General features: G+C 41.6%; 1 protein-coding gene across 1 annotated transcript; it reads left to right on the top strand.

Annotated features, from left to right (window-relative positions):
* Positions 1-4,943: 4,943 nt before the first annotated feature.
* On the top strand, positions 4,944-12,117 carry LOC103202458 (telomeric repeat-binding factor 1-like; the record flags this gene model as incomplete). The annotated part of the gene is made up of 2 exons (XM_007947352.1): positions 4,944-5,250; positions 12,022-12,117. Coding segments are annotated over exons 1-2 (403 nt in total), but the record flags the coding sequence as incomplete, so codon positions are not given.
* Between the last annotated feature and the right edge of the window lie 239 nt (positions 12,118-12,356).

Genomic DNA, 12,356 nt, shown 5'->3' with positions numbered 1-12,356 from the left:
AACAGGACCAATGACCAACATCATGCTAAACAGAAAAGATTGAAGCTGTCGAGGATTTTATTTTACTTGGATCCACAATCAACATCCATGGAAATAGGAAGCAAAAAGTCAAAAGATATATTGCACTGGGCTTATCTGCTGCAAAACACCTCTTCAAAATGTTAAAGAGCAAAGATGTCACCTTGAGGACTAAGGTGCCCTGGCCCAAGCCAAGGAACTTTAGTTTCTTCATATGCATGTATGGATAAGGAAGACCAAACAAGAAGTGCTGCCTTTGAATTATGGTGTTGGCAAAGAATATTGAATATAGCATGCACTGCCAGAAGACAGACCAAATCTGTCTTGGAAGAAGTAAGGCCAGTATGCTCCTTAGAAAAGATGGCAAGACTTCACGTCATGTACTTTGGACATGTTATCAGAAGGGACAACTCCCTGGAGAAGGACATCAGGCTTGATAAAGTAGAGAGTCAACAAAAAAGAGGAAGGACCTCAACAAGATGGATTGACACAGTGGCTACAACAATGGGCTCAAAGAGCAATGATTTTGAGGATGATATAGGATTGGGCAGTGCTTTGTTCTGTTGTACACAGGGTGGCTATGAGTTGGAACGGACTCAGTGGCATTGAACAACAACAACACAATGTATTATTCATAATGAATCATTAATTTACATTAGTACTAAATACTAATGTAATTTACATTAGTATTAAATTGCAATATGAAGGAAAACACAAATATTCAATACAGTAGACAGAATTTAAGAAATGTGCAGATTTCAAAGTGTTTCTAAAAATACAGTCCAAGGTAAAGACAGACTTGGGAACTGGAATAGCCTGGTGAGCATCTTAGTTATCTATTGCTCCTGTAACAGAAATACCACAAGTGGGTAGCTTTAAAGAACATAAATGTATTTTATCAAAGTGTAGGTGGCTAGAGGTCTGACTTCAGGGCACTGGCTGTATAGGAAGTCTCCCTCTCTGTCGGCTTTGTGGGAAGATCCTTGTGGGAAGATGTTTTTGTAGCCCTGGCATTCCTTAGTTCCTTGGTGATCTTCACATGGAATCTATCTGCCCCATTTGCACTTTCTTATCTCTAGTTAATCTTCTGTTTGTCTAACTCAGAAGAGATTAGGTTGAAAACATACCCTAAACTAATATGGCCTCATTGTTGTTGTTATGTGCTGTCAAGTCAGATGACTCATAGTGACCCCTCCTTGGGTTTCCGAGGCAGTATCACTATGGAAGTAGATTGCCTAACCTTCCTTCTGAGGAGTGGCTGGTGGATTTGAACCGCCAGCCTTCTGGTAAGCAATCAAGTGCCTTAGGCACTATGCTACCAGAGCTCCTAATATGGCCTCATTAACATAACATTATATTGCATTATGGAAGGTGATAATACTAGATTATATCCACAAGTATTGGAGTTAAGATTCTAACAGGTATTTCTGAGGGAGGAAGGGAGGGACACAACTCAGTCCGCCTTATTCCTATTCCCCAGAATTGTTTATACAGGTATTTTCACAAGACCATTAGAGCCTCAAGGAGAGATGCCTTCCCATTCGTCACTTTCTTTCCTGGCAACACCAATGTTCTGTGTTCTGCCCTTACAAAACAACAACAACAAAAACCCACTTTGGTGACTTCATTTGGAGTGCCCTAAAGGGTTTCTAAGGCTGTATCTTTACTGGAGCAGATGGCCAGGTCTTTCTCCTGTGGAGCTGCTGGTGGGTTCAAACCTCTGACCTTTCAGTTAACACTGGGGGCTCCATCTACCCTTCCAGCTAATATTAATTGAGTATAGACTAAGTACTTGGTTTCCATCTAAACTCTGCCTTTATCAAGCCCTTTACTCTTTTCAACAAGCCTATGAGGCTGGTATTATTAAGATACAGCCCTACAAGATAAGCAGGATAGCGAAGTGAGCCAACCTCCCTCCATTTATCTTATTTACCCCCACCTCTCTGGGGTATCCAAAACCAGCCTGAGTGCGTTTAGCAGCCATCTTAGTATCCTAGGTGACCTTTAGGTCATTAAATGCCTCATTAATATTAACCTCTCCGCCTCTGGATGGAGTTTAGCTGCCATCTTCCACACACGCGAAATACAGAAAAATATGTAACCCTAACTGCACCTGTTAAAATCAGGAAGGGTATGTGTCAGGGTTGCATCCTTTTACTATACTTATTCAATCTGTATGCTGAGCAAATAATATGAAAAGCTGGACTACATAAAGAAAAACAGGGCATCAGAATTGGAGCAAGACTCATTAACAACCTGTGATATGCAGATGACAAAGCCTTGCTTGCTGAAAGCAGAGATGACTTGAAGCACTTACTAATGAAGGTCAAAGACTACAATTTTCAGTATGGATTACGCTTCGACATAAAGAAAACAAAAATCCTCACAACTGGACCAATAAACAATATCATGGTAAGTGGAGAAAAGATGGAAGTTGTCAGGGATTTCATTTTACTTGGATCCACAATCAATGCTCCCTGAAGGAGCAGTCAAGAAATCAGACATCATGTTGCACTGGGCAAATCTGCTGCAAAAGACCTCTTTAATGTATTAAGGAGCAAAGATGTCACTAAGAAGACTAAGGTATGCCTGACCCAAGTCATGGTATTTTCAATTGCCTGATATGCACGTGAAAGCTGGACAATGAATAAGGAAGACCAAAGAAGAGTCGATGCCTTTACATTGTGGTGCTGGTGAAGAATAATGAAAATACCATGGATTGCCAGAAGAACGAACAAACCTGTCCTGGAAGAAGTGCAGTTGGAATGTGCCTTAGAAGCAACAATGGCCAACTTCGTCTCACCTACTTTGCTCATGTTGTCAGAAGAGCATGCTTGGTAAAATAGAGGGTCTGTGAAAAAGAGGAAGACATTCGACAAGATGGACTGACACAGTGGCTGCAATGATGGGTTCAAACATTGCAAGTGATTGTGAGGAAGGCGTAGGACAGGGCAGTGGTTTGTTCCGTTATATATAGGGTTGCTATGAGTTGGAGCTGACTCGGCGACATGTAACAACCACTGTACCTGCATAAATGTGAAAGTATGTATACTCATGATTCTGTATGAATTCCTGTTTTGGAAAGTGTATACAAGGGAAGCTTGAAGGAGCCTTCCTTGGAGCACTCTTGGAGGCACTATTCCAGGCTCTTCTCTTCTTTGACCGAAGAAATAAAAGTGCCTTTCTTTTCACTCACCTCAGTCTCTTGTTTATTGGCTACAATGAGTCATACCCAGCAGAGCTTGGATTTTACCTGGCAGCATTATCAACTGAAGCATAATTTACCCAAGATCACACAGCCAGTGGGTATCTAGCAGGGGGCAATTCCAACCAAGGCATTCTTAGTGGCTATACTATAGTGCCTTAGTGACTCAACATTTAAACTGTACTCTCTAATAGACAATACATTATGTAAAATTAAAACAAAAAAGCTTTGATAATAATGTTCAATGTCTTATAAATAATAATATAATAAAGTAGCATTTTTAATCAATTATGAAAAATAATAAAACATGCACAAATCATGTTCAATTTTCATAAAGTGAACAGCCTTGATGTAACTATCATTCACTCAAAATAACATCACCAGACACCTCCCAGAATCTTTCTGTGCTCTACAGTAAGTTTCAAAATTCAAAATAAGCATTCAGTTTTTATAAAAGTTGCACTCTATATACTACCCCCTTACATTGACTGAAATACATTTCCATAATAATATGCTCTTTCTAGAGCTGTGGTTCTCAAAATGCAGTCCCCAGATCAGCAGTCTCAGCATCACCTGGGACCTTATTAGACATCCAAATCCAGGGCTGCAAAGCATACCAAAGAATCCTATCTCTGGCGGGTGGATCCCTGCAATCTGCGTTTTTGACAGGACTTGAAGCTGATTCTGCTGCTCATTAAGGTTTGAGAAGCACAGGTGTTAAAAAATTTGAGAAGCATGGAAATCAGTCCATTGGAAGTGAATTTTGGTCTCCTCTGAGGCTAATCTCTTCTATGAATACTATGGTGTAAAGTGTTACACCTGAATAATGGTGACAAGTTATTTTTTAATTATTATTTAATTTTTACTGTGATTTTGGTGAAAGTTTACAGAACAAATTCATTTTCCATACAGCAGTTCATATACATTTTGTTTCATGACATTGACTGCAATTCCCCACAATTTAACAGCTCTCTTCCCACTTCTTCCCTGTAGTTACCTCTTGGCTGTCCTTCCTTCCCATGCACTCCTGTCCCCCAGCTGTCTCCCTGTGCAAACACTGCCATTCTATTCTTCCATGATTGATGGCTCCAAGGAGTGTATCTACCTGATGTAAATGTTCTCCCCATATGCTTGTCTATTCTTTGGCTGGAAGCCACAGGACTGAGTTCAATTCCAGATCTGAAGATTAGCTAGGGGCCACAATCTCAGGGGTCTCACCAGGCTCCATCAGACCAGCAAACCTGGCTCCATCAGACCAGCAAACCTGGTTCTTTTTGTTTTGTTTTTTATGATTTTGAGTTTGTGGCAAGTTCTTAGACCTGTCTCTTTTTATACAGTTAAAATGCGTTTCTTACTTCTCAACTTCTCTCCCCAGAGCCTTGGCTACTCAAACAAACAAACAAACAAACAAACAAACTCACTGCCATCAAGTCGAATGCAACTCATACCAGCTTTGGGTTCCCCAAACGGTATCACCAGGGAAGTGGATTGCTCAACCTCCCCTCCGAGGAGCAGGTGGTGGGTGCCGGGGAACTATCAACGTCCAGAAGGAGCATGTTTTGGCCAATCAGAAAGGCAGGTTGGAGCCAGCTCCTTGTCCTGGCGTTGTGATTGGCCGTTTCCAGCCGGAAGAGCCTCCCCTACCACGCCTCTCGACCGCCTCACGAACCAATCTTCACTCGGCGCCTAAAGTTGACAAAACTCGCGCGAGCGATTTAACATGGCTGAGGATCCCGCCTTAGGGGCTCTGAGTCCGCGGGGGTGTGCGGACGGCAAAGATGCGGACGGTACGGAGGAGCGGGTGGAGGAAATGGCGGAAGAAGACCAGGAGCAGTTCGAGTGCCAGGAATTGCTCGACTGCCAGGTACAAATGGAGAACCCTGAGGAGGAGGAGGACGCGAGACTGGTAGCCGAAGCCGAGACTGTGGCCGCCGGTTGGATGCTGGATTTTCTCTGCCTGTCTCTTTGCCGGGCTTTCCGCGACGGCCGATCCGAGGACTTCCACCAGACCCGCGACAGCGCTGAGGGTGAGTGCCAGGAGGGATGTGGCGGGGGGCGCCATGTCGCGTCGGGAGATGGGAACCGGGATGCGGCGTGGGGGCTGCTAAGGCCTAGTTTCCATCGCGGCCCCCAGTAGGGTCGGAAGAGAGGGGCTGCCTCTGCGGAATAGCAGAGTGACCCTGTTTCTTGGTTGAGACCGAGTTCGAATTGCGGTTCCGCCCAATGTCACCTGAGTGGCCTTAGTTTTCGTCCTAGGTAAATTAAGGGTAATAAATCCTTTTTTTTTTTAGGGTTAGTAAAGGAGCTCTGGTAGCATAGTGCCTAAGGCACTTGACTGCTCACCAGAAGGCTGGCGGTTCAAACCCACCAGCCACTCCTCGGAAGGAAGGTTGGGCAGTCCTACTTCCGTAGTGATACTGCCTCGGAAACCCAAGGAGGGGTCGCTATGAGTCGGGGCCGACTCGACGGCAAACAACAACAACAACAACAAAGGATTAAATGAGTTAAAATATGTAAAATCGCACGAATCTAGTTTCTGTTGTCTCCTTTGGGTCTTGCATTTGGTTGTTCCTTCTACTCAGGTATTCCTATCGAAGCGGTCATTCATCAGTCACAGTGGCTTCCTAGTGCCATCCAAGCATCATTGTTTTCTGTTTATGGACTATTTAAATCTCCTATGACCTGCTTGGTTGGTATAGCCCTCCGAGTAAAAGTAACTGTCGATGAAGTGTACCTAGACAGCCTTTAATTCGTGGATAAACATAGCCCTCTAGAGAAGACTTGGGTATCTTTTTGAAAGATGATAATAAGAAAGATGCTCTGGTATTATTTCAGAGTTGGCACTAAACTTAATGGCAACTGAATGCAGCTGTGATCCAAATAGCATTTAATACAAAATCCTTGGGAAAACATACTAACAAATTTCATCTTTATAATAATTCCAACGAGTTAGGCCAAAAATATTAATTCATAGAGGAGTAAACTAGTTAAGCAACGTAAGCTAGTGGTAGGTTAAAAAGGGTGTTCCAGACTCAGGCCTTATCTTCCAATTCAAGAATCTTTCCTATATATCACAGATAACACTAGAGCCATAGATAATTTCCATTAATTAGAAAGGTAAAACCTGGAATGAAGTAATTCACTATAATTAGAATTATTTTTAAAAAGACCTCTTTTGGAAGGAACATGGCATGATCTCTATGGTCATGTATTAGAGACATCAGTATGATCTCCTGTTTTAAGTTAATATAGGTACAGATGGTTAGATACAGAAATATATGTGTATGTCGTCATGGGTTAGTATGCACACATATTTCCTTGCTCGTCAGCTAAGAGGGTGTAGAAGCAACAAAACCCCAGTAGCAGCAAGCACATCTAGGGTCTGGATCTTGTATCTAGTATGATTCTTCCATAAAAGGAACCAGGGTTCCTTGGAGAATAACTGATTCCAGGACCTCACATGGATAATAAACAGAGGAACACCTTGTGCCAGAAATTAAGGAAGTGCTTTTTTTTAAAAAAAACCAATGGAGACTTGTGAGACACAGAAGTCAACTGAAAGAACCCCTAAAGGCCCAAACTGCAACAACTTGAACAAGAAAACTGTAAATAGAATTGGATTATAGCCCAAAGTATAAAATAAATATCCAAGAATCCATATTGATATGAATAAATGAAGGATAGATAGATAAGAGGCAAATATCCCTTGCAAAAGAATTCCAAATCATTTTGTAGTTTTTCTCCCCTCAAGGAGGTGGAGCTTAACTCCTCAGTCTTTAAGTGTGGGCTGCAGGTAGGGACTTCCAAAGAGTACAGCATGGAAGGAGGGGGAAAAGAATACAGTAAAGAAACCTGACAAACAGAACTTAAACTAGATGATCAAGGTCAACATCAATAGTACTAAGTCATATTAGAGGTATGTATGCTTGATATGATGTGATGAAAATGGAACTTTATCTCTGTGGTCTTCCTCCCTAACACTCTTACCTCCAATCTAGTCATAGAAAAAACATTAGACAAATCCCAGTTGAGGGACAGTCTGCACAATACCTGACCAGCACTCAAGGCCATCAAAAAAAGGAAAGTCTGAGAAACTGTCACAGCCAATAGGAGCCTAAGGAGACATGATGACTAAATGTAATGTGGTGTCCTAGATGGGATCCTAACACAGAAAAAGGGCATTAAGGAAATATGAGTAAAGCATAGACTTTAATTAATAATAGTGTATCAATAACAGTCTCTCTCAGTCTCTCCCAGGAGTGCATGTCTCTTGGTGTCTCTCAGCAGCACGTTTCTCTCAGGAGTGTGTTTCTCTCAGCAGCACATCTTTCTCAGCCAGCAAGTCAGAGAAACTCCTGCCTCTAGGAGGCTCCTTTTGAGCCTGACAGAGTGGCCAAACCAACCAATCATAACTTCAGAATTCTAAGCACCTGAAAGAGCAAATTTCCCAGAACATTGCTTTGTGCTACTCAACAGAAATACCCCAGGTGGATAACTTTAATAATCAGGAGCTCCTCAGTTGCTCAGGGCAAGTTCCACCATGGAGTTTACAAAGCCTTATGTCTAGAAAAGCCATACCGGGTAATTTATTACACCATAATGTATAAAATAAAGTTTATTATTGAAAAAAAAGAAAAGAAAGATTTCTTTCAGGTTTTTACCTCAAGGGTACCTAAGCAGTAATCTAGGCCACCTCCATTATTTTAACATTAAGGGCAGGAATAAAACTCAGACAATTCCCAGAGAGTAAACTGTTTTTTAAGTTGCACTGCTAATTAGCAGTGGATATGCAAATTGTGAACATAATGTTGTTTGTATTCACATTTTCAACTCAGAGCAAAATATGTAATTCAGTGTTTCTAGAAAATTCTTAGCTCTTTCATTCAGATGTAGAATTGTTCTTACACCTACCTTTTTCAAGTAATGCCTTTTCCAGACTATTATTCCTAATTGTTCTTAAGAACATCCTGCTCATGGGGTGCTCATGCTACTTGGCTCTGCCACCTTCTCCCCTTATTGCCACCTTCTGAAGGAAGGTTGGGCAACCCTACTTCCATAGTGATACTGCCTCAGAAACCCAAGGAGGGGTCGCTATGAGTCGGGGCCGACTTGACGGCACATAACAACAACAACAACAGTATCTTGGATATTTTTCCTTATTTATTGTAGGTTTGGGTAGTGTATAGTTAACTTCTCCATTCCAGTATTTTCCATCATCCTAGGTGATTGTAGCATCCCTATAGATAACCATCCTGATAACCATACTACTCAGTTCATGACCTTTTTCTTTTCCTATGTAGCATTACACTTTTGCCATCTAAGCATCTCTAGAACCATACCCCTCCAAAATTACAAAATTGATATATTCTAACTGTGTGATCTTAACTTCCTAACATTTTTTGTTGCTAAACTACTTTCATTCTACCTGTTCTTAAAACTAGCCTGTCATGGGATACAGCATAGAGTAGTGATTAAGAGCATGGGCTATAGGGTAAATTTTCTGAATTTGGTGTCTGGCTTTGCTGCTTTACTGTGGTGAGACCAAGCAAATTACCCTCTTGGTACCTCATAAGGCAGAGTTTATTTTCAGTTTTTGGAATTAAATGTGAGTCTCTCAGAGGAACAGATAAAAGTTTTAGATCTTTCTCCAGAGAAATGTATCTCCTGCTATGTGTTATAAGAAGCTCTGGTGGTGCAGTGCCTAAGGCATTTGACTTCAAGCCAGAAGGTTGGCAGTTCGTTCACACACGCCAGCCACTCTGCAGAAGGAAGACTGGGCAATCTATTTCTGTAAAGATTTATTGCCTCAGAAACCCAAAGGGGGGCGGGTCACTGTGAGTCAGAAACAACTTGATGGCAGTGAGTTTGGTTTGGTTTAGGCTATGTTCTCTACAGAAACAAAACCAGTGAATCTTGGAGAGAGAGAGAGAAAAATTTATCTCAAGAAAATGGCTCATAAAGTTGTAGATGCTGGCAAGTCCCAGGTGTGTGGGTCAGATATCAAGCTGGAGGCTTCTCCTCACTCACTCAGCTGCAGGGGCAGCCAAACCTGAGATCAGCAGGTAATACAGAAGGCTGCTAGCTTCTGAGGCTGATAAATCCAAGACTGGTAGGTAAAATGGCCGGCTGTCGATTCACAGGCTGTGGAGGCAGTACGGCAGACCGCTGGTTCAAGTCTAGATGATGACGAGCCAGATGCAGGATCCTGAGCAAAATGCCAGACATCTTTCCCAGAATTTTTCCATATATACTGGAAGCAGGCCACACCCTGAAGAAAACTTTCAACTGATTGACTGCCAATAGCAAATCTCATCATGAAGGATAACTATTACCATAACATCATAACTGCTAAACTATTTAGAATAATGGCTCAGGCAAGATGACACAGAACTTTAATACATTAGGCTTAAAATAAGCCATTCCAGAGGCTTAAAGGAGGATCTCGTTGCCATCAAGAAAGAGCTAGGAGTGGAGCATGGCCTTGGACCTGAGATTCCTGTGCTGCACCTTCTTGGCAGGCAGCATCAGCAGAGGCAGCAGAACCAAGAGACTGACACGAGACATAGTGGCGGGCTTGCTGGTCTATAGAACGAGAAGGCTGAGTGCCTTCAGGCAGGAGGCTTGCTGACAGAGTAGGGTGCACCCATCAGCAGAGCTAAAATAGCTTCATAACACTTGCCTGAACACGGCAGAGACCAGGCTGAGAGGCCAAGGGCTGGAGAGAGCTGTGCCTGTGGGCATGGCCAAAGGGAGGCTGTCCTGATCAAAAAATTATATCCTGAGTTTTCCTGAACCTGAATTGTAATTTGTTACTTCCTTAATAAACCCCATAATTATGAGTATTTTCTGTGAGTTGTGTGTGGCCATTGCAGTGAATTATTGAACCCAGCAGAGGAGTAGAGAGTGCCCTAGGAGGCATGGCTGTGTCAGTACTGGTGGAAAGGTTAGAGGGTGGCAGCATGTCAGACTTCTACCTCATAGGAATCAGCCTTCAGCTGATATTGCTGATGGTGATTCTGTTTTCCCCTTGTGAAGTTAGTGAAGGTCAGAAGATGCTGGACCCCATGCCCTTTCTGCAGCTATATTAGATCCAAATAATTCTAGTATAACCTAAGATTAATGTCATCTTATGTCTTTGTTCTCTAGTGCTGCTGTAACACTGGCGAATGACTTTAACAAACATTTATTGTCTTCAGTAAAGTAGGCTAGAAGTCTAAATTCAGAGTGCCAGCTTTATGGGAATACTAGGTTAGAAGTTTTGAGTTCAAAGTGCTGGCTCTAGGGGCTATTTGGAAGCCCCTGGACTGTGGGCTTCAACCCTGCCTTCCAGCCCACTGGAGTAAGCTGGAGGCATCTTCTGACTCAGCGCAGCTGCAGGAGCTGATGAACTCACCATTGGCACATAGTACAGCAAGATGCTAAGCCAATATAAGATTGGCAGGTAAATTGGCAGATTTTTGGCTCATAGGCTGCTCAGGCAATGATCCTAAAATTGGCAGACAACTGCAGGCCGCTGGTTCAAGTCCAGGAACTGGAGATGATGATGGGCCAAATGCAGGATCCAAAATGAGCAAAAGGTAGATACCATTCCCAAAGCTTCTGTATACATACTGGAAGCAGGCCACAACCCAAAGGCAACTCTTCATCTAATTTGCTGCTCACAGCAGATTCTACCATGTAGGTGATTATACCACATTCTGTCTTATCATGAGGAATCTCTTCATCCAGCTGCCAAACCACTTAAACTCACAGCCCAAAGAAGTTAACACAAAACCTTAACTACCACATCTTAGAATTGAAGAAATGGAGTAAATCTATTTATATGTCTCGTTATCTGCTTAGTGGCCATTAGACTCCATTTTTAGTTAGGAGCTCTGGTAGCATAGTGGCTAAAGCACTTGTCAGCTAACCAGAAGGCTGGCGGTTCAAACCCACCAGCCACTCCTCGGAAGGAAGGTTGGGCAATCCTACTTCCGTAGTGATACTGCCTCGGAAACCCAAGGAGGGGTCGCTATGAGTCGGGGCCGACTCGACGGCACATAACAACAACAACAACAAGTTATTTAAATGCCTTTGTATATACACAAACTCAGCCCTGGGTGAAGTATAACACTAACAGTGAACTCTTAGGTTCTAACCAAAACATTATTTCCTTATAGAAGCCTTTTCTGACATCGTTTTCCCTCAAAAAAGATACTCTAAAGTATCTTATCTATATGCCAAGCATTCTGTACTTAACTTTTTTCAGTTTTCACTAAATTTTAACTTGAGTCATTCAATCATTTACCTTCATTGCTGTGTAGTAATAAACTTACTGAGGGCTTGTCACCACTGTATGTACTCACTGCCTACCTAGGTAGCACAGCATCATAATGAATATAAGTTTGTAAAACTCACTTAACTAAAACCCTAACAGAAATAAAGTAAGCTATTTTCTGTAATATTAAGAGTTTTTTTTAAAAAAAGTTTAAAATAAGCTTGTAGCTAGTGATGTGATAGATTTTACAGTTTGAATCTAAATCTCCTTTTTTTGTTAGTATAAAATGCTGCCTGTGAAAGTAATTGACAGTATTTATGACTCTACAAGTGAAGCGTGAGTTTTATTTTGCAAGAAAGTCTTTTACTGGTCTTTTTTATTCTTATTTTTAAGATTTATCTCTGAAGAAATAAAAATACAGTCCTAAAGTGTAATAATATTTAAAAATGATTGTAACCTATTACTCAACAAGCCACACAGTGGCACTACTGGATCATATTTGTTTTTTTAAATATTAATAAAATTCACTGTTCTTTTTCAGCTATTATTCATGGACTGGACAGTCTAACAGCTTACCAATTGAGAACTATCTATATATGTCAGTTTTTGACAAGAATTGCAGCAGGAAAAACCCTTGGTAAATATTTATTTTTATCTTGTATTTCAGTCTATATTTAAAGGTAAGTCAATGAGGAAAAGAAGCAGATAGGAGCTGTCATTTGTTTTCGAAGTTTGCCCACGTGTATCTGGGGGTAAAAAATATATATAAATACATACATATCATGGAGGTTAAAGAAATATAGCCCCTTCTGAGAGCAGTTCTCAAAGTCTAATATACATCAGAATTGCTTGCAGACCGTTTTAAAACACAAGAGT

Source organism: Orycteropus afer, unplaced genomic scaffold, assembly GCF_000298275.1.
Source record: "Orycteropus afer afer isolate SDZICR_OR568_19922 unplaced genomic scaffold, OryAfe1.0 scaffold00181, whole genome shotgun sequence".
Taxonomy (NCBI): Eukaryota; Metazoa; Chordata; class Mammalia; order Tubulidentata; family Orycteropodidae; genus Orycteropus; species Orycteropus afer.
This window is presented reverse-complemented; position numbering and strand designations above follow the sequence as displayed.